The sequence below is a fragment of the Saccostrea echinata genome, unplaced genomic scaffold (assembly GCF_033153115.1).
Source record: "Saccostrea echinata isolate AGI-Se365-2 ecotype Australia unplaced genomic scaffold, CSIRO_AGI_Sech_v1 ptg000029l, whole genome shotgun sequence".
Taxonomy (NCBI): Eukaryota; Metazoa; Mollusca; class Bivalvia; order Ostreida; family Ostreidae; genus Saccostrea; species Saccostrea echinata.
The window spans coordinates 12,587,481-12,610,000 of NW_026889778.1; the positions used below are offsets into that span (position 1 = coordinate 12,587,481).

At 33.5% G+C, this 22,520-nt stretch overlaps 1 protein-coding gene across 1 annotated transcript; it reads right to left on the reverse strand.

The window, feature by feature from the left end:
* Nucleotides 1-4,860: 4,860 nt before the first annotated feature.
* Nucleotides 4,861-19,292, reverse strand: LOC133194513 (uncharacterized). Its single transcript, XM_061330454.1, has 10 exons — nucleotides 19,269-19,292; nucleotides 18,692-18,822; nucleotides 18,445-18,595; nucleotides 17,608-17,738; nucleotides 17,363-17,513; nucleotides 8,617-8,747; nucleotides 8,370-8,520; nucleotides 7,573-7,703; nucleotides 7,327-7,477; nucleotides 4,861-4,954 (listed from the first exon to the last, which is right to left on the reverse strand). Exons 2-10 carry the CDS (start codon nucleotides 18,752-18,754, stop codon nucleotides 4,950-4,952), a joined length of 1,065 nt encoding a protein of 354 aa, XP_061186438.1. The 5' UTR covers nucleotides 18,755-18,822; nucleotides 19,269-19,292; the 3' UTR covers nucleotides 4,861-4,949.
* Nucleotides 19,293-22,520: the final 3,228 nt, after the last annotated feature.

Genomic DNA, 22,520 nt, shown 5'->3' on the forward strand with positions numbered 1-22,520 from the left:
GACTGACATCCTCAATGCGAGTTAAAATTATACGTCTCCAATAGATCTGATGCCTTAACTGTAACCAGTGGTATATGAAAGATATTATTCAACAATATTTCAGCGTACATTGTAATATGTATATTGATGATTTCTGGTATGTAAGAACTTTTTCAAAAGTGGGGAAGGGGCAACCTAAAAAAAATCCTATTTCGGGATGGGGGTTAGTTTTTTTCTTACTTTTTGGTACATTTTACATTTTTTCAATCAAATCCTCAAATTTGCCAGTGCTCGACCTTACAGCAACAAAGGGGGAGGGGGCAATCAGCTTGTAAATGAAGAAAGAAATTAATTTTTTTTTGAACAGCAGAGGCCCTTTTCTTAAAAAGGCCTACGGCCAGGCGTAAGCTTAGTCCGGACTAAATCAGTGAATAAACCTGGATATCGGACTAAGTTGCGTTTCGCAAAAAGGCGGAGATTGAAGACGAGATTAAACCATGGCTTAAATCTATGCCTGGTCATGAGTAGGCGTAAGTTTTTAGTCTGTTTACAACTTTAAAAAAGCTAAATGCTTTGCTAAAAAATAATCAAAGAAAACCTAATCTACAGGTTCACGACAAAACCTATTCATAAACAAGTATGATTTGCAAAAATCTTGAAATATATAATTATATAGGTAAGAAGAAAGGTTGTAAAAAATCCATCAGGGATGCAGACTTGAACTAGAGATAATTTTAAATTGTGAAACTGTGCAATACATTAAAAAGTGTCAGGGATTTTTAAAAAAAAAAAAAAAAAAAAAAAAAAAAAACGCGTATTACGGGGAGGTGGGCTGCAATTGTCCCAGCGTTTCTCGGTACATGCAAAAGTGTTTTTTTTTTTAAACTGAGTGGTAATTTTTGCTTGTCCCCACTCTTATTACTTTTCTTTTCTCATACTGTCAGAGTTGCTGAATATTTAAGACACTCCCCCCAACACACACATATTGACTCTTTGAAAAACGATGCTAGGTTCCAGAAAAAATTTAATTGGATAAAGTTGAATGAGAGTCTTCACACAATATTTTCGATAGTGAGAAATTTTCAGTAAGCATGCCAGCAACTAAGCTTACTCAGCTTTTATGTTGATTTCCCCTTCACAAATCATGGAACAGAAAATAGTTAATTTGCAAAATGCTCCAGTTATTAAAATATCTTGTTCATAAAACTGTTTTTTGTTTCGAAGGAGTACCTGTCATGGTGTAAGATGTGCACCAGAGTCTGTCATTTTTTTTTAAATATGTACTTGATTTGTATTAATTTACAATGTATCGTACTTTTCTCATACCAACTTTTGTTTGGAAATGAGTTTTTTTTAAAATGAATTTCTGTATAGAAAAAAGCTATACATTTTAATGCGTACATGTATCTATGCGTATATCTGCATGGGCTGTATACATTATCATGTCAATGCAACATGTATTAAGTGTAATATTATAATAAATGTATCAGCTTGAATGCCAATAAGTCTAATTCAATTAGAATTGATAATTCTAATATGAAATTATAAATGCAATTCAACTAATTATTTTTCAAAAATATTTTTTATTCGTATATTAGTAATATATGATTTCATAATTGTTCATTTTCCATTCCTTTGCAACTACTTTATGTGTACTTATTTTAATGTAAAACAATAAGTGAAAAGACAATGTGATTAAATATTGAAAGGAAAATTGATTTTATTTTTCCATAGTTTATTTCAATTTTTCACAAGTACGTATGCTAAGTACATTGTTTGAGTTGGAATGTATACCGAAATATCACAAGCAGTAATACGTATATTTTCTTTTTTGTAAATTTGTAGCTATATACATTTTTTTTAAAAATTTGTATATGCATGTATATCTCAGCATACAAAAATAGTTATTAAATAAAATGCTTTGACCTAGAATATTCAAATGGATTTTCGTAGTATGTCTAATTGAAGAGACAACACATGCACGCGCTCATGCTTTCTGACTGTGATTTACTTCCTAGTTTTTAGTGTATTATTAATAATTTGAGTCGCCCGCGTGGCGCAGTGGTTAGAGCGTTTGCTCTAGAGTCGCGGAGTAAGGAGTTGATCCTTACGTCGCGGGTTTGAATCCCACTGTCCGACGTGGAGACCGGTCCTTCGGGTGAGACCGTATAAACCGAGGTCCCGTGTCACAGTAGGTGCTGGCACGAAAAAGATACCTCACTGCTCAATGGCCCTGAGTACCGAGTACAGCTCAAAATTTGTAGCCCTCCACCAGCAAGTGGTGGCGTCTCCATATGACTGAAAAATTCTCGAGAGGGACGTTAAACAAGAAACAAACAATCAAACAAAAATTTAATTCTTTGATACGCCACATGTAATCATAGTCTCTTAACCAAATAAAAACGATTTGCGCATGCTTAGTACTTTGCGGAGAGGTCTCAGTCTTTGTGTATTAGGTCAAGTCTTACGCCGCTTTCTGAAACGCGATTTAGACCCGTATAAATGTTTGCGTAACCTATTTAGTCAGAATAATTTGGGCCAAATCTACGACTTTTTGAGAAACGAGCCCCAGATGCCGAATATCAGAAATATTGAAAATAGAATCATTAGAATAGTTTAAATGTTTGAATGTTTCCTTTACTTTTAATTTATGGCGTCTTTACTTAAAACTAAATAAATAAAATATAATTTGTAATTGCTTAGAGGATATCAAAATTAAATCTTTGTTGTACATGTATTTTTGCCTTTTGTTGTTTGTAAAGATCAGAGGTCAATGTTTTATTTAATTTTGGTGTCAATTGTAACGATCGTGATTTATTTAAGTTGCTTTAATAATAAAATGGATACACGTGAAAAAAAATTGCTTTATGGATTTACATTGACATACAAGTATAAACAGTATTTAATTTACAAGTATATTCTTTTTGGAAAAAAACAAAAAAAAAAAAAAAACAAACAAAGCATATGTCTTAATCTATCAGTATTAATCTGATTTCCTTTTAAACAGACCTCTCTTTATCTACCATTTTATAATATATACCTGTTTCTGTCCCTTCATCGTACACTGTAAGTTGATGAAGTCACGGTCATTTGTCTTTACACTCTCATGAAAAGTCACTAATTCATTAATTAACATTATCATTCAAGAAATAATCTTTAGACTGTCCTCTCTTCGGTCATCGTACACAATGCTTTAGATTAAACATTGAATTCTTATTTTTGGATGCTTCGGTCGCATAACAAGCACTGGCCGTGTTGACAAATTGAATATGATGTTCGTCGATTATTCGTCGACACGGACAAGTTTTCTTCTACGAGTTAATAGCGATTCTCTGTAACCACTTAAACTTCTTTGCCACGCATGGTCACCGATTTTGATGAAACTTTGCCCATTATAACAACTTAACACCAGAAACATATATCTAATAAAATTTCGTTGCTATGTGTCTTTGTTGCCATGGTAACAGCTAGAAAAGTTGAAAAAATTGAGATTTTCAGCTACTTTAAATCTTTATAAACCCTTAATAAAGACTAAGAAAAACAAGCAAAGCATTCTCACAAAAACATGACACCTTGTTGCCACTTATGGTACATTTGGAATGCATTTTATATGCTGAAAAATGCTGAAAAACGCTCAACATTCACTAATTATAGATATTACATGATCAAACTCAATCAACATCCAAAGAAAAACAATAAAACTATTTGACCTTAAGTAATTAGGTATTGGCTAAAAATAACTTTCATGGTTGCAATGGTTACACAGTGTAACCATGCAAAATCTGTTGCTAAGATTGGGTTAATGCTACTGTCTTGAGGAAAAACAATAAAATTCATGGCTGGCACATATACATCCTTAGGACCTTGCAACACCGACAACATAAAAAAAAATGGGATTAATTGTTACTTTGCAGTGTAACCATGGAAACAACGTACCAGTTGTTTAAAGTGATATTTTTTGCTGCTTTAGGAATTTACTTACCTTTTAATCAAGAAACATATTATTTTACTTACCTTGAATAGTATTTATCTGGTAGAACTAAAGTTGAATATCATATATTGATAAAGTTTGTTGAAAAATACAACACTGTTGCTATGGTTACCAAGAAGGGAAAATGTTCAATTTTGTTAATTTTATATCAATATTAAATCCTATGTGCCAGCATTTTGCATCCAGTTAGAGATTAGGTGGTAGTCAACATTGAAAGTCAGGTTAGTTGTTCATGTATATTACATGTAATCATAAAAGTTTTGGGAATCTACATACAAGGGTACGTATCCAAGGAAACATAAATATTTTTCAGATTTTTATGCATATTTTTTCGGCTAATTTCCATAACAGCGCTCTATTTAAAGAATTGAATTTGAATTTTTTGTAATGTGAAAATTAGGGTCACGCCAACGGCTTTAAAGATTGATCATCAGTTATATAGAAATATGCTAAAAAGATAGGATAAGATTAAAACACTTAGAGAGTAAATTTAAAATCCCTTTGTGTAGCCCTCCACTGGCAAGTTTGATATGAACAATCACATGGTATGATGCAATTGCTAAGTAAAATTTTCAATTTCTACCTCATTCTGGGGGTTCTATGAAATCTAATTGTAACTTTTATGTGTAATGTCCAAACAAATTTGTCGTTAAAAATGCCTTGAGAAGGGAGGATGTCTTTTTCCAACATTGCAAAGTTTCATCCCTGGAAAAAATTGGCATAGCTCCAGGAAATGTTTTTAAAAGCTATACAGAGAAATTAAATACATCCAGGGTAACTGTTTTTAAATGGAAAAAGAAATTAAAAGGAATGAGAGACGCATATGTATAGTTTATTTCGATTTCTAGTAAGGATGTCGGACGATATGAAACAAAAATTCTTCATTGCAGCATTTAATTCATGACAAAAATTACAGAAAACAGCATCAAGGAAAGATGATGACTTTGTTGAGTTCACCGATTTATTCACAATTCTAATCTTAACCTGTAAGTAGAAAAACAATATTAAATATATCAAAATTTCTGAAAATATTTGTTGACTTGGGTTTTATGGAAAATAATTTTTCCTCTATTTTTGATTGACAATATCTCTGTAGTTTTTGGAGATCAAGTCTTCCATCAATCTGACAGAATTTCCTTTGGTACTTCTTGCAACTACATTGGTTTGATATATCCCTTTGAACTTGAAATAACTTGAAATACAACAGAGTCTGAGACATCTGTTTCATATTTGGATATTTTACTAGAAAGAGATGTTAATGGTAACCTAACAACAAAACTTTATGATACGAATGATGACTTTAACTTATTATCGTTAAGTTCCCTGATTTATGTAGCAGTACACCATTATCACTTGCATATGGAGTTTATCTTAACCTGTTGATTCGTTACTCAGGAGCATGTTCTACGTACGACCCATTTATGAAATGAAGCAAGCTATTAACAAATATGGTTTAATGTCAATATTTCGCAAAATGCTATGGTCGATACAATGACCTTGTCAGCAAATACAATCTAATTATTCAGTCAAATGTTAACAGTCGTTTTTCATACAATTTGATAAATTATCATTTTTTTACTGAATTGTGTACGGATCCTTCTTATGACAAGGAGTACACGGCGGGTGTGACCGGTCGACAGGAGATGCTTACTCCTCCATGATACATGTATCTGATCCCACCTCTGATATTTAAGAGGCCCGCGTTTGTTGTGCTCCAAATTTGTATTGATTTAATGGACTTTTCAGCTTGATTACTGTTCGTTATCTTCATATTTCATTTATCGTAAACTTTGCGATATTATACTTGAAAATTCTTATAAACTTCGATTCAAAGGTATCCTGGCCCTCTCTCCAAAAAAGCAAAATGATAAAGAACAGTGATCAATCTCATAAATCCTGTAAATCATTCGAATTGTGAACAGGGTGAAAACAAATTTCTGAGAACACCAGAGGTTCGATCAGGTGACTAGGAGGAGAAAACATCTCCTGTCGACCAACACCCACCGTAAGTCCCAAGTATTGATACAATGTACATGTAGTTTCAAATTTATATGTAATAAAAATTAATATATAAATAAGGCAAAACATTTGATACGAAACATGTTAGTCTGAATACGACACAGGGGCAGAATGTATATGCGAATAAGGTCATTACGAGCTTTGATCTAAAAGTTTGTCGAAGAATGTATTCATCGCAACAAAAGAATTGATCTATAGGAGAGAACAATTTTCTGGAAAAAAGTCACTTAAGGAATGTTTTTAAGTTTTGTGTGAGTTATTGGTGTGTAAATCACACAGACTTGTCACGTAGGCATATTTCATGAAGCGCGCTAGCGCTTCATGAAATATATGCCTACGTGCAAGTCTGTGTGATTTACACACCAATACTCAGACTGAACTTAAAAACATCCCTTATATTTACATTTTGCGAGTTAATAAGCACCAATAATATACTCAATATTTGAATTTCTTGCTGCCCTATATCGTTACATTTTTATTAACGTCTCTGTAGCCTCAATTTGACGTCACTATAGCGCGAGATTCACTGTGTATATTTCTACGCGTGAGTATACACAAAAATGAATTCCAATTCAATTTCACAGTTGGCTTAGTAGAAAAACAAAGCAAATGTTAATATATTTCAATATCAACCACAAGTAGCACTAAACATTTTCAAAACATTTTGTTGCAGTTGTAAAAAGTTTCTTCAGGGTGAACGTTTCAGAAATGTTTTAAACACATTTTGGATTACCATTGTACCATTTTAAAACGTTTTCAGACGGGTTATGGCCAAACCTTTAAGCGATATTTTTATGAAATTTTTTGAAAATCTTTTAAATATAATTCCAACCTTCTGCCATATTTGCAGATATTAAACAGTTTCCTGTTACCCAATAGAAATTATTTAAAATATCAAAGAAGTAGAACCTCGATACAGAAATAGTTATGTCATTTCTTTTCATCGTTACTTGATAACAGTGTTCTCATAATGCACTGACGCAATTTAATCTGACTGGATATTAACAATACACTTTATTCAACATTGAATTTCTTTGTTCGTAGGTCCCGGTGTGATGACCGAATCTTAAAAATAGTAAGATATAAGGCAAATTTCAAAATTTCAGGAAGAAAGAAGATATGCATATGCGTTACCAACATGAAGTTTAATGATCGTATTCCAGATTCAGAATGATTAATCTCCGAACTTAGCATCCAAAGGGAATAAAAGACAAAAAGAAAGAAGTTTCTTGACATTCTGTTTTCGGCCACATCAAGCAAATTTGATGATATGCCAGTAGTAATTTTTTTTCTGAAATGTAATTTAGACTACACATCTGGGTGCCCTACGTACCAACCTTTAATGAAGTCTGGGTTTCTATAAATGTTCATTCTCCACCCTCCACCACAAATTTCCTTCTTATTTCCGACGCATTTCATGTTGCATTCTCCCTCTGGTTTTTTAACGTATTTTGTAAGATCATCTCCACAGAAACACCAAGAGGAAGCCTACCAAGATATGACCAAATATGTTTAAAGCCTATTCAATGATTTGCAGTAGAATTCAAATCAATAAAAGTGTCTTCTGCAATAAATTCAAGAACCTGGACACCGTAATACTGGTTGTTTTCCTTCATACACATCTCTCTGCAGTTTTGAACAGTCATGGAGTTGGTGTGTGCATACTTTCCAGTCAGGACTCGGTTATGTTGGTCTTTGAAGCATCCTAAATATCCTGAGAAGAAAGGGTATAATTTGCGTAACAAATGTATTTGATTTCAAAATGTCTATGTTTCAGTTTAAAAATAACATTTGAAAAAAAAAGAAGAAGAAGAAAGAATTTTATTTTTACGTTTGCGGTCATTTAGATCACCTGGAAACAAATCAAACCTGGAAAGATATACATTGAGTTCTACCTTCAAAATAAAGGAAACAAGTAATCGGCGTCTCATTAGAAAAGGCTTCTTCCTCGCTACAGAAATAGTTATGACATTTCTTTTCATTGTTAATTGATAACAGTGTTCTCATACTGCCCTGACTCAATTTAATCTGACTCGATATTAACAATACACTTTCTTCTACAATGAATTTCTTTGTTCGTGGGCCCCGCTTTGATGACCGAATCTTACAAATAGTAAGGCATAAGGCAAGTTTCAAAATTTCAGGAAGAAAGCAGATATGCATATGCGTTACCAACATGAAATTTATTGATTTTATTCTCGATCAAGTAAGCAATAGTCTCCGGACTTAGCATCCAAAGGAAATAAAAAAAAAAAAAGAAAGAAGTTTCTTGATATTCTGTTTTCGGCCACATCAAGCACAAACCATCGGATAATATGCCAGTAGTGCTTTTTTCTGAAATGTGAATTAGATTACATTACTGGGTGCCCTACATACCAACCTTTATTGTGGCCTGGGTTTCTATAAATGTTCATTCTCCACCCTCCACCACAAATTTCCTTCTTATTTCCGACGCATTTCATGTTGCATTCTCCCTCTGGTTTTTTAACGTATTTTGTAAGAGCATCTCCACAGAAACACCAAGAGGAAGCCTACCAAGATATGATCAGAAATGTTTATGGCCTATTCAATGATTTGCAGTAGAATTCAAATCAATAAAAAGTGTTTTCTTTAATAAATTCAAGAACCTGGACACCGTAATACTGGTTGTTTTCCTTGATACACATCTCTCTGCAGTTTTGAACAGTCATGGTGTTCGTGTGTGCATACTTTCCAGTCAAGACTCGGTTGTGTTGATCTTGAAAGCATCCTAAATATCCTGCGAACAAATGGATAAATTTACGTTTTGTTTCACTTTGAAAATTCCCCTTCCAAATTCAATATTGATGTTTTCAAGTAATTTATTGATCTATTTGAAACATATTATCAGACCTGAAAAGATATACACTGATCTTTGCTTTCTTAAGAAAATAAATGTAATCTAGACACTTTTAGAAGATCTAGTTATTTCCATATCTATTGAAAGATTAGTGACACTTTCTTTCACTGTTACTAGATAAAGCGCTTTCCTTCTACTCTTTGCCAATTCATTCTTGTAGGATTTGAAATTGACAAATAAATGTAGTTTCTCCTATAGTAAATTCCTTTGTTCATTTGTCCCGCTTTACTGATCGAATCTTAAAAATTATAAAAATTTCAAGTTTCACTTCAATGAAGATATGAGTTGTCATTTACTCTACATTAACAAACTAACAAGTTTCCGGACTTCCATTGGGAATTAGAAAACGAGACTCAGGGTAGTGTAACACACCTGTGAAATCAGTTTTAATTTCTTTTTTTCTAAAACGAACAAGAAATGAAGAATAAAAACAGTCTAATGTCAATGATCAATGATCTTTAAAAAAAATTATAAACTATGACATGTGTTTACCCTATCTTTTAACAAATGGAGACATCCCAAAGTTTGGACATTTAGGATGTATTTACCCCCATATAAATGCGATTAAACCCTATGTAATTAAATAATAAGAAACCTCTGATTCCTTTATAGTAGAAAACAGATATTTGGACATGTGCACGAGAAGTCTCTCTGTTTTAAGTACAATAAAGGTCATATCTAGAAGTCAAAGTCAAATACAAGCCCTTAGGGTTGTCTTAGAAAAACGCAAACATTTTCAATATTTTTTGTTCCACTAATATAATAAAGTTAAAAAAAAATTACATACATTTAAAATAACTTTAACTGAATAATTCACAGAAAATTCAGTAAAATATCTCTTATCAATAACATTTTTTTCTTTGGTAAACGAATCAGTTGAAAAAGCTACAATATGTCCAGCGCAACACCGACGACGTCAAAACGTAAGGAATCGTGTGTCTTGAAAAATTCGTTCGAAGCATAAATTCGTTACTGCATTTTATTTTGTTTTAGTTACAGAGTTATCGATTTCACAAGTACTACAGTTGAGAATAAATCAAGGAATATTTTTTTTTTTTAAAATAGATAATTTCCCACCCAAATCATAAGCCTAACTGCTCGAATTATTAACGGTGGTACATGTATCCACGTATGACGTCCAGCTCCATCCTTTTCAGTTTTTCGTCATTTTTATTTGTCTACCAAACGCTTCTTCCATCGGATAACTAGTGCATTCATCTTTGAATCTCTTTTACTATGTATAAATGGATCGATAAATGTATTTTTGTCGTTCCCCCGATCCCAGGTCTTTTTCCGTATGAACAGGAGTCATACCAAGCTTCACACAACACTGAGTGATAATTTGGTGCGCCGCATAATTGCTCGACGCCGCCCTTTTTGACCATATCTAATAAATAGTGTTTGTGCATAAACCGTCATATTTGTGTTATTTACGATGTCATAGTATTGATTTTTTTATATACCAGTACTCTGGATCATAAAGTTTCTAATGATATAATTTTGTCACAATATATTTCCGTATAGCCTGGTAACGAAGAAAACATTTCTGTCAATGCTATTTTTGAAAGTCAAGAATTGCCGTGCGCTGACCACCGATATTTAGTACCCTTTAAATGTTGTTTATAAATGCATATGACCTAGGAACCTTATATTATTTAGGCAAAATGACAAAAATATAATTTTCCAACATTATGCCAAAAATGAATAATTTTGCTCATGTGGTTAATCAAATATTAAAAAAGTTCGCGTTTTTTCTCCGACAACCCTCGTATTATAACATCATGTACTGATTCTTTTAATTTTTTTGCACTGAAATTTTCGAATCTCCAAAATATCTTAAAACTGTGCTCCAGTTTTCCTTATTTTGCTACATTTTAATCTTTGTTCCCTTTCAATCATTCTATCGATTTTTTGTTCAATTTGCAACGTACGTTTTCTTCAAAAAGGCTTTAAATTGTAGCAGATTTTCATGTTAATTTGTCATTCTCGAGCTTTATTTGTTTCATATTTACATCAGTGCACTCAAAGATATCCGTATCAATATTCTTCGCTAAGTTATAGTAACAGACGAGTTATCTTTATACACAGCAATACACTTGCAATATATTAAATGGTAATTTTTTAAACAACACTCATTCTCAATTGAATATGTGATTTCATCCTCATTTTACAGGGATCTGATAGGCTAAATATCAAATTATGTGGGTAAAAATGTGTATCTGTTTTTCTTTGATATTACATACAAGGAGAAATTTCGTATGTAAAACTTCAAGATAACTAACAGTGGTCAATCTTACAAATCCAGTAAACAAAGGAATCATGGACGTCTAAAAATATCAGAGGTGAGTTCAATTGTCATGGAGGAGTAAGCATTCCTGTCGACTGGTCACATCCGCAATGACCCTTATGTATTGATAAGGTAGATGGAGTACTCCCTGATCAAATATAGCATAAAAGCAATGACAAATGGTGTGAAAAATGTCTGCAAAAACGACTCAACGATAATTTGTTTTTAGAAATAAAATTATTATAACGATCGTACAATATGCAAAAAAAAAACTGACGGGGTTGTTGAAATCCTTGTAACAACTTACTCGTCAGTAGCTTGCCTCGGTTTAAAAATTGATCATATTATATTCAGATCATGCTCTTTGATATCGAATCAGTAGGGATACATAAATACCATGTGCAGGTGATGTTAGAATATTGCTACATACAGTAAACTTCTTTTATAACGTATCTCAGGGGACTGTGATAAATCCTACGTTATAACTGGTGTACGTTATAAACGGAGACCGGAAGTTCCAAACCGCTATAGTGTGTTATTAATATTTTTAAAAGTATGTATACTATGTAAAAAATTGATTTACAGGCATATGAGTGATTTACAGGTACATTTGGTTTCATTTCTTATATTTTCTTATATTAAAAAAGATAAATATTCAGTAACATTTTATTTTCACAAACTACATGTATAAATTATTTCAAAATCGCTTAGTTAGTGCTGTACAATCTTAATTGATCTCAGATCATTTCAAAAAGTCCGTAATGTTTTTCTGTTTGGCTTGGCTACATTTATTAACAAAAGTCTCCAGAGTTGCAAGCGCGGAGAAAACATTGTCGTCAACCCCTTCGAACGAGTTTACAAAAGTTGTGATTTCTGACAGATGCCCTTTGATCGTTTTGGAAGATCGTACACATGTGTCAGGCACTGGATCGTCGTCCTCGCTGTCGTCGCGGTCTGTTGATTTTAAATCGCTGTATTTTTCTTTGACTTGGTCAATTATGTCATTTTCGGTCATATTACTTGCATTTGGACTTAGATCCGGCATTTATTGCTTCAATTATTTGCAATTTCGTATCAAGAGACACAGCCTTCATCTTAGCCGGAGACGCCATTTCAAAATTTTACTGACTCGAAGATAAATTTTATTCAAACAATTTATTATTAAAACATCTACCTGATGAACTTTATTCAAACAATTTATTTTAATTCATGTACCTGAAACAGCAAAGAGACCTCGTTACAAAAACACCCATTACGGAGCAGCTTTGAAGTTAACAAACCGTGACTAATCCGCGGTCAGCGGTCAGCGAGCTGATAGAAAAGGTGTGAAACCAGGTGTCAATACGTTATAAGAGGTGTAATTATGTAACGGGACCAAATTTCTAATACTTTATAAGCGATACTACGTTATAAACAAATACGTTGTAAGCGGTGTTTTTTTCCAATGAAATTTATAGTCACTCTGCCGGGACTACGGAATGGCTACTTTACATCCGGAGATACTTTATAACCGAAAACGTTATAAAAGAAGCTTACTGTAAATAATTAAGGAAAAGATGATGATCGTTAAGATAACTTATGACTATTATCGTCTATAGTCGGTAAACATCCAAGTATGACACAGAAGTCGCAGACCCTGTTGTGTCCTTAATTTCGAGCTCTCTTGGATATATCGAGTCGGCATGTAAATGAAAATAACCATTCTTAGTTGATAAAAGGTCGTCGATATATATTAATGTTTAATTGAAGGCCAAAGGAAGAGTTTTATTCTTCTCATGAAGATTTTCTTTAATAGATTTTGCTTCATAGTAACTGTAATAAAAAAAACAGGCTGGCTAATAAAGGCGAACAATACATGTAAGACCCATTGGTTGATTGATTGTATGTTGTTTAACGTCCTTCTCGAGAATTTTTCACTCGTATGGAGACGCCACCACTTGCCGGTGGAGAGCTGCAAATTTTGACCTATACTCGGCTCTTAGGGCCAATGAGCAGTGAGGGATCTTTTTCGTGCCAGCACCTACTGCGACACGGGACCTCGGTTTATACGGTCTCATCCGAAGGACCGGTCTCCACGTCCCGCAGTGGGATTCGAACCCGCGACGTAAGGATCAACCCCTTGTCCCGCGACTCTAGAGCAGACGCTCTAACCACTGCGCCACGCGGGCGACAACATAAGACCCATTGGGATTTTCAGCAGATTGTTGGAATACCTGGTCTCCAAAAAATAACATGGATGTTGTCAATGAGGAACGCCAGCACTTTTTAATATCAATTCAGAGCACTTATCTGTAGAATCAGAATGATGATTAACAAAGTAATTTTCCAGAAGACCAACCACAAGATATGAAAATTTACGAGTTCCCTTTATATTGAGGAAGCACTTTTCTGTGATTTCAAAAAGCCTGCTTTTTAATTTATCGTGAAGCTATTGATGCTCTTGATGTTTGAAAATTTTTAAGATTCTAAATTTTCCAGAAGTTATTTGGAGTTTTTTTTTCTTTTTTAAATCTTCATTTAATTTACACCACTTTTGGAATATGGTGTAAAACAGTACTTTTGAAATTTCTTCTTCCTAGCAGAAAATATTTTTATGAGGTGTAAGAAAAGGCGCTTGGTTGAACATTTACTGGACCCTGTAATATATATTTGTTTGTAAGAATTTTAAGAAATTTTGAAAGCATTATAGGTACGGTAAATCAAACTAACGTCAAATGACTGGAATGATAAACGTTCATATTTACATTCTACATGTATTTTGCATATAAAGTGTGAGGAAAGCTACGGCATTCAAAACAGCATAACACAGACAGAGGGTCGAAAGGTTAAAGTATGCGTTTTATTTTGACGTCACAAACGTTGAACGCCGTGGAAGTGCAACGTCATAAGCGAAAATCAAAATTCACGCTCACATTGAACAGAAGCTCGTACAATGGCTCTTCCATTAATTGTAACTTACCCGAAGGATAATACAGGAATTTTGAAATATAAATCATATTTGAAGTCAATACAGGGAGTTAAAAATTTAAATATTAGCATTGAATCATTAATTCTTTGAAAGATATAGTCTCATAACTGCAATTGTGTGTGCAAACAATTTTTCATAACGCGCGTTACTCAATTTGTTTGCACACAGCGTTGCAGTTATGAGACTATATCTTTCAAAAAATAATGATTCAATGCTTAATTAAAACTGAAAAGAGATTTTGAAGAATTTCATCCTTTAAAAGGGAACTATGAGTATAGGTTGCATTACAAGATGTGGAGTTATAACCAAGTTCTAAAATGCAGTTACAAGCTTTGTCAGCTGGAACCAAAACATTTTTCTAATTCTTTTATCACTTCCAGTGTACTGAAAACTGAAATATAGATAGTTACGAATTTGCCCTTTTATTTTCTATGCGACTTTTCAGTATTCGATGGGCCATTTAAAAAGTTCTGAGAACTGTTTGATAAATTGTTTTCCGTTTAAGGGAAGTTAATTAGTTTGCAATTGGTATCATTGAAAAGAGCTGGAAATTTTGCTTTAATTTAGACGTCACTTTGTTATTTATATGACGTAGAAACCACAGGTGCTTGTGGACAGGACCCCCCTTCCCCCGGAATATACACTCTGGGTCCAAGGATATTCTTATTCTTCTTTTCCATAAATTAATCTTCTAGTACACAAATGACATCAAAATCCTTTGTGTTTAGTATACTGAAATATCGCGTTTTTTTTCACATGAGAACATCGAAATAGAGTTGTCAAAGGCTCATTTGGAAAGATTTTTCAAAGAAAATTTCATGAAGCTAGAGTTAGACAGGAAGAATGTCTAATGTTCCTCAGAAAAGTTTTGTTAATCATAATTTCATAAAAATAATAACTTTACTGTAAATACTAAGGTCACAAATTGAATCTGATTTTTATATATGTGAACCTGTGGGCGTTCTACACGCCTTGTTCATCTATCTCCTTTTTTTAACAACATTACATGTGTTTTTTTTATTAAACCTGTTGTGTTCTCAGCTCACAAATTAGAAATTGCACAATAAATACGTCACAGCAGCTATTGGTTAAAGCTGTTATTTTTTCGTCCAGGGCATAAATCAGGACGATTCATTGTTATCGCGAGACCTATTATTTTGTTCAAACATTTTCGTGGACAAGGCTTCGATAAACGTATGGACACGTTTCAGGAATGACGATCAGTAACTCTAGATTTTCAATAAATGTTTTCATTTTTAAAACTGATCACCGTTGTCATGGGATAGAAATTGTCAACGAATATCTTCAAGTTTGGCTAGTAGTTTCACATTAACATTTAAGATTTTTAAAACTGTTTTTCATAGCCATGGGAACGGTTGGACAAACCTTTCCTCCCAACGAACGAGTGAACTAACGTGCACAGGTACAAAACTGCCGTTACGTGATCATTATGTATGGATCATTGTGTACATGTATGTCTACTGTATGAGGCGCCGAATGGGTATTTATTGCCATTTTGTGATATCACCTTTTTGAAAAATTGATTTCATTCATTCAGATTGAATAGGTGACTTCACTTTTTTGAATAGGTTATATCACCTTTTCGAATTGGTGGTATCACCTTTTCTTCGTCATTACACCGGAACTCATGATTGATTTTGGCTCTTGATTAAAAAATCAAATCTGAGTAACATTGCCGTGTACAATCTTATTTTTTTTCAATGAATTGAAATTTGCGAACATATAGAGTTACAGTGGGGTTCAACTACATTGGCGCCATTTTGTTTTTTTCTGAGAAAATATGAGATACCCTTAGCTAATCCTCTTTTGAGCTTTACTCGTTCCCGCAAACTGGTTAAAATACTGACGAATAAAAGCCAGCAAATTCTGCAACACCTTCACAATTCTCCTGTGATTGTCAAATTAGTCATTATCTCACAGCAACGTCTGTTTTTTCCAATATTTAGTGCGAGATTCGATAATAATATGCTATGTTTGACACACTCTTAAAATCCCTCAAAACTATAAGAGCTCTTGAATAGAACCTCCATATGATAGACTGTAGTATATATAAACATTCTACCATTACTGGTAGTTGTGTCCGTTAGCGTGCATCCGAGTAATGAATGAATGTTGACTTTAAAATTTTACTTAGCTGAAATTATGTTTCTTGTAACGTCATTTTGATGAACAGTATGTTAAACACTCGGGATTCTGACGTCTTTTCAGAGTTTGTTAGTCAAATAAATACAAAGTAACATTACAATATGTGTACATTTTTCTGATCTTTCTAATGATACCAAACACATTAACTTCCGTTAAACAGTTTATATTCTATCAAACAGTTCTCAGAACTTTTCAAATACCCCTCCTATATGTAAAACATTTAATCCATTCTGACAGGGTGTCAATGTCTTTCCCTCCATATTTAGCCAATCGCCTAGCATACTTCTCGACATAATTCATTTAGAAATATAAGAGATGAAGTTCTATCGCGATGTGAAAGAACTGGGCTCCCTGAGCCTATAATTAGGACCTTTTAATATGAAGATTTATGCCGTTATCTGATTTATACGTACCTATATCACCAGTTATGATGTGTCCAGCTTGATTATAATTGAAAGAAGGGGAAGAAAAAAAATTGGAGGAGTTTGTTTTAGATAGCTTGGGAATATCTGAAGTAAACAAAAGTTTACTTTATTTAAACTATGGTGGAAAACAATAATGAACTTTAATATGATTAAGAATGTTGCTATAATTACAGCGTCCATAATTTTGTCATCAAATTCAAGCAATGGGATTTGACGGGTTGATTCAGAATTATTATCTTGAGTAACAGGTGGTGGTTTTAAAAACATTCATATTCAAAAACACTTGTCTGTTTTTAGGTGTTGAAGAATCCAGGAATAGACATGGAATTGCTTTAGCTTCTTCCAATAATTCATATGAAAGTTTCAGGAGCACAGGGTAAAGTTTTGTTAGAATATAACTAGATTTAATTGTTTTTCGACGAAAATTATAGAAAATCAAACGAAACCTCTCAGAAAAAAATATCAACGTTTCTAGGAAATAGAATGAGATAAAAACTTTGGCCTACCTCTTTTGTACTATCTTTTATTTCTTCATGTAATTCTGTTTTCGGCATATCAAGCAGATCATAGAGGTCGTTAAATAATATGCAAAATGGATTATTCCTGAAAAGTAAACTGGATTACACATCTGGGTGCCCTAAACACCAACCTTTATTGTAGTCTGGGTTTCTATAAATGTTCATTCTCCACCCTCCACCACAAATTTCCTTGTTATTCCCGACGCATTTCATGTTGCATTCTCCCTCTGATTTTTTAACGTATTTTGTAAGAGCATCTCCGCAGAAACACCAAGAGGAAGCCTACCAAGATATTACCCTGAAATGTTATGGCCTATTCAATGATTTCCAGTAGAATTCAATTCAATAAAAAGTGTTTTTAAATAAATTCAAGAACCTGGACACCATAATACTGGTTGTTTTCCTTCATACACATCTCTCTGCAGTTTTGAACAGTCATGGAGTTGGTGTGTGCATACTTTCCAGTCAGGACTCGGTTATGTTGGTCTTGGAAGCATCCTAAATATTCTGTGAACAAAGGGTATAATTTGCCGAACAAATGTTTATGATTTCCAGCTGTCTATGTTTCAGTTTAAAAATTACAGTTGCAAAAAAAAAAGCAAAACAAAACAAAAAAAAAAAAAAAAAAAAAAAAAAAAAAGAATTTTACGTTTTGCAGTCATTTAGATCACCTGGAAACAAATGAAACCTGGAAAGATATACATTGAGCTCTGCTATCGAAATAAAGGAAACAAGCAATCGACGTCGACTAAGAAAAGCTACTTCCTCGCTACAGAAATAGTTAAGACATTTCTTTTCATTGTTAATTGATAAAAGTGTTCTCATACTGCCCTGGCTCAATTTAATCTGACTCGATATTAGCAATACACGTTCTTTTACAATGAATTTCTTTGTTCGTGGGCCCCGCTTTGATGACCGAATCTTAAAAATAGTAAGACATAATGCAAGTTTCAAAATTTCAAGAAGGAAGAAGATATGCATAATTATGTATTACCAACATGACATTTATTGATTGTATTCCAGATCAAGTAAGCAATAGTCTCCGGACTTAGCATCCAAAGGGAATGAAAAAAAAACAAACAACAAAAACAAATAAGTTTCTTGATATTCTGATTTTGGCCACATCAAGCTGAAATCATTGGATAATATCCCAGGAGTACTTTTTCTCTGAAATGTGAATCAGATTACACATCTGGGTGCCCTACATACCAACCTTTATTGTAGTCTGGGTTTCTATAAATGTTCATTCTCCACCCTCCACCACAAATTTCCTTCTTATTCCCGACGCATTTCATGTTGCATTCTCCCTCTGGTTTTTTAACGTATTTTGTAAGAGCATCTCCACAGAAGCACCAAGAGGAAGCCTACCAAGATATTACCCTGAAATGTCATGGTCTATTCAATGATTTCCAGTAGAATTCAATTCAATAAAAAGTGTTTTTTTTAATAAATTCAAGAACCTGGACACCATAATACTGGTTGTTTTCCTTCATACACATCTTTCTGCAGTTTTCAACAGTCATGGAGTTGGTGTGTGTATACTTTCCGGTCAGGACTCGGTTGTGTTGGTCTTGGAAGCATCCTAAATATCCTGAGAATGAATGAATAATTTCCATAACATATATATATATATGATTTACATCTAGCTTTCTTTCAGCTCTGAATTGTAAATGTCCTGATCTGTTAATTTTCATGTAACTTAAGAACATACGAAACCTACATAACTTACTTGTACCTACTGATAATTTTTCAAGATATTCTTTATTTAAAGTAATAGTACCTTTAGAAGTTCACAGACAAAAAAATCAGCATGCATTACCAGAGGTTTTGAAAAGATATCAAATGATGAAAATTCTTGTATTATTTTTTAAGGAAAAAAATTACTAAATATGTATTCTAGATATTTTTTCAGCCAAATTTGTTTTACAAGAGGCGCACAGCACCATATATAATATAAAAGAGTAGCACACGTTAACGCATCACACATGTTAAAGTGATTGACACGTAGACTAAATGAGAACACAAATAATTTCATACCTGATACAGCTCCTGAACTAACAAAGCATACTGAAAATAATTAGAAACAAAATTGTCAAGATATTGTTGCAATATATTAAAACATATTGTGTGTTGTTATATGAGAACAGTTAGTATTCAATGTAAAATTTGGATTGATTTCAATTTATAGATAGAGTGTTCGAAGAAACACATAAATAAAAAAACTGTTAGGATATCATTTAACCTATCTGTAATAGTTATTTTTTTAATCTGCTGTTTTCGGGAGAGGGCTACAATTCCACAGGATCTCCTGAATGGTGTAGATATGTTTTTTATACGGCGACTGCACGCAAAATAAATTGTTTTCGCATCCAATTTCCTTCCTATAAGAAGACTTTTTTTATTCATTACCAACAACTTAACCCTGTATACGACAAAACAAAATAAAACTAGATGCTGTCATGAGACAGTAATACCCGCACTAAGGTGTTTGCCTCTAAATGCACACTCCTTCATATTGGGCTTACCAAGGAAAAAGTCCAAATAATTCTATAATTTACACAGTACATGTATTCGTCAAATCGAGCATAAAATGCTCAGGTGACCATGTGACCCATGAACCTCTTATACGCATTTCATATACTTAATTCATTACCAGTCTGAAATATCAGAATTTAATTAATGTTGTAAATTAGGTTTTAATAAAAAAGGGGGGGGGGGTATAAATTTTTGGCCCATAATTGGAACTTTTTAAATTAAATTTATCTTCTCAACAACAAATAATATTATTTTAGTTCAAAGCGTTTTTGATGAATTTATCAAAATGTGCAAACTTTTTTTAGTATTTGATTAGGCAAAAACCTCCTTGAAAAGCCATACCCAATCAATTTATATGTGTCCCCCCCCCCCCAATACACACACACACAATTTGCCTGTTTTTGGAAATAGGCCTAGATGGCAAAGTTATGTTAAAACATCGTTTGTTATGATAATTTAAAATTTGTTCTTGTACTGTACATATATGTGAACACCTTTTTGAAAATTTCTACATCACATTGGGCTTGCGTCACCCTACCAGTACTAGTACTAGTTTTACCATTATCATTTTTAGATTGCACATGCCATGTGACATGGTGCAGTGTTACATGTATATCAGTGGAAATTAATTCATTTTGTGTTTTAATTGGATTATATTTCATGAAGTTGACAGGACCTATGACAGTCGGTAAGTACAAGTTTAAGTATAGATTGGGGTAAAATAAACCAAAATGCAAATGGTTAGGTTAAAGTTTAAAAAGGATCAAAGATCATCGGCAATCTCCTATGCAGAGTTGTCGTTCGTTTCTCTCTCAGACACTGAATGTATGAGCCGATCGTAGAGAGTGGATCATCAATGCCACAATAGACGAATTTCACATTCTGAAGAGTTATCTCCCGTTGTCGACATTACATTCAGTTACAGGCATAGATCCGGGAATTTTTTTCCGGGGGGGGGGGGGGAGGGGGGTCCACACCTCGGTCCAAAAAAATTCCAGCCCAGAATTTCCTGAGGAGCAAAATAAAAAAAAAACAAACAAACAAACAAAATAAAAACAATGATGGTGGGGTCCATGTTTTTAAAGGGGGAGGGCATCCAAAGTCATTTTTTATTTGCTTCTGTAAATCAGTATATAGTCCTATTTAAATAAGTCTGCAAATTCCAGGGGGGGGGGGGGGGTTCCAATCTCCCTAGCCGCTCCCTGTCCCTGAAATGACAAATGATCATGCGACTCCTAAATAGTAGAAAATTTTTCCATATGACTAGACATAATTTTGTTTCTTGTGTTATTATGTTATGTACATCTAATGGTTTAAGGTTATGAACCCTTGAGGTCATCCCCACTCTCTTGTTCATAATATGACTACATCAAATTAAATAGAAGTGCATCAATGATAAGATTACTTGACATTTCATTCATGAATTTGGGTCAACCTAGAATTAGGAATGAAAATCATTCAAAGAGATGGACCATTAAACTATTTGTATGTATTCACATTTTTTTTATGTCAAACCAAAGTATTAGACTAGTTTGCATACATGAACAAACTGGGGTCTGGGAAGCGGAAGGGGCAAGGGGAAGGAGTTATCTCTTTACGTCTTAATTAATTGTTGAAAATTCCTAAAATGAATGTTAACCTTAAATCCGACTTGTACGTCTTCATTATTTTTAAGTGGTGGTGTCTCCGTATGAGTGAAAAATTCCCAAGAGGGACATTTAACAACAAACAAACATTAATGACTTAAAAAACACAATATACATGTACATGTTTATTAGTCAATGGATATACTTCTGATCATATCTCTAGTTCTCCCTTGAATCAGAAATGATGATATAAATATTTTAAGAATGATTAAGAGTTGAAAAGGTTGTGCATTTTAAAATTCACTAAGCTCTGTGGTTGAATTAGCTATACCAGTTTAGCTTATTTTGCTACTCAAAGCACCTTGATTAACTATTTTTAATCATACTGTTTTCTGAAATGTGAAGTTTTTTCAACATGGATACAAGTCATACTTTTTCAGCTTCTGAAAACAATTAATGCATGAAAAAAAACTGCTTTTCAAATACTGTAACTCTTTCCAAGTACTTGTGATCATCAGTTTTTAGCTCACTTGAGTTTTTCTGGTTTACTGATCACATTTTGTTTGTCATTCATCTGTCCGCCTGTAAACTTTTCACATTTTTGTCTTCACTAGAACCGCCGGGCCAATTTCAACCAACCCAGCCACAAAGCATCTTTGGGTAAAGGGGATTCAAGTTTGTTCAAGTGAAGGGTCACACCCTCTTTCAAGGGGGGATAATCAAGAATTAGTGAAAATTTGGTGGTATCATTTTAAAAAAGTCTTATCAAGAACCACTGACTGGGCCCAAAAAGTTGAAACTTTCTTTACATAGACAGTGTAGCTTCAAATTTGTTAAAATTATGACCCACTGGGGTAGGATGGGGCCACATATGGGGATCCAATGATTTACATAGAAAAATGCAGGGGATTTTTTCCATCATAAATCTTCTTCTCATGAATAGCAAGGGCATTATTGTCGTTCGTTTTCACAAAAGGGACCTAGGGGACATTAAATCTCATTTGTCTGTCAGTCTGTCCGTTTGTCAGTCTGTCCGTCTGTCACAATAAATTTAACCTTGGTCATAACTTCTGAATAATAAGAGATAGGGATTTCATATTTCACATGTACATTACCTACAAGAACTTTCTAAACATACCATGATTTTTGAACCCATGACCTTGACCTT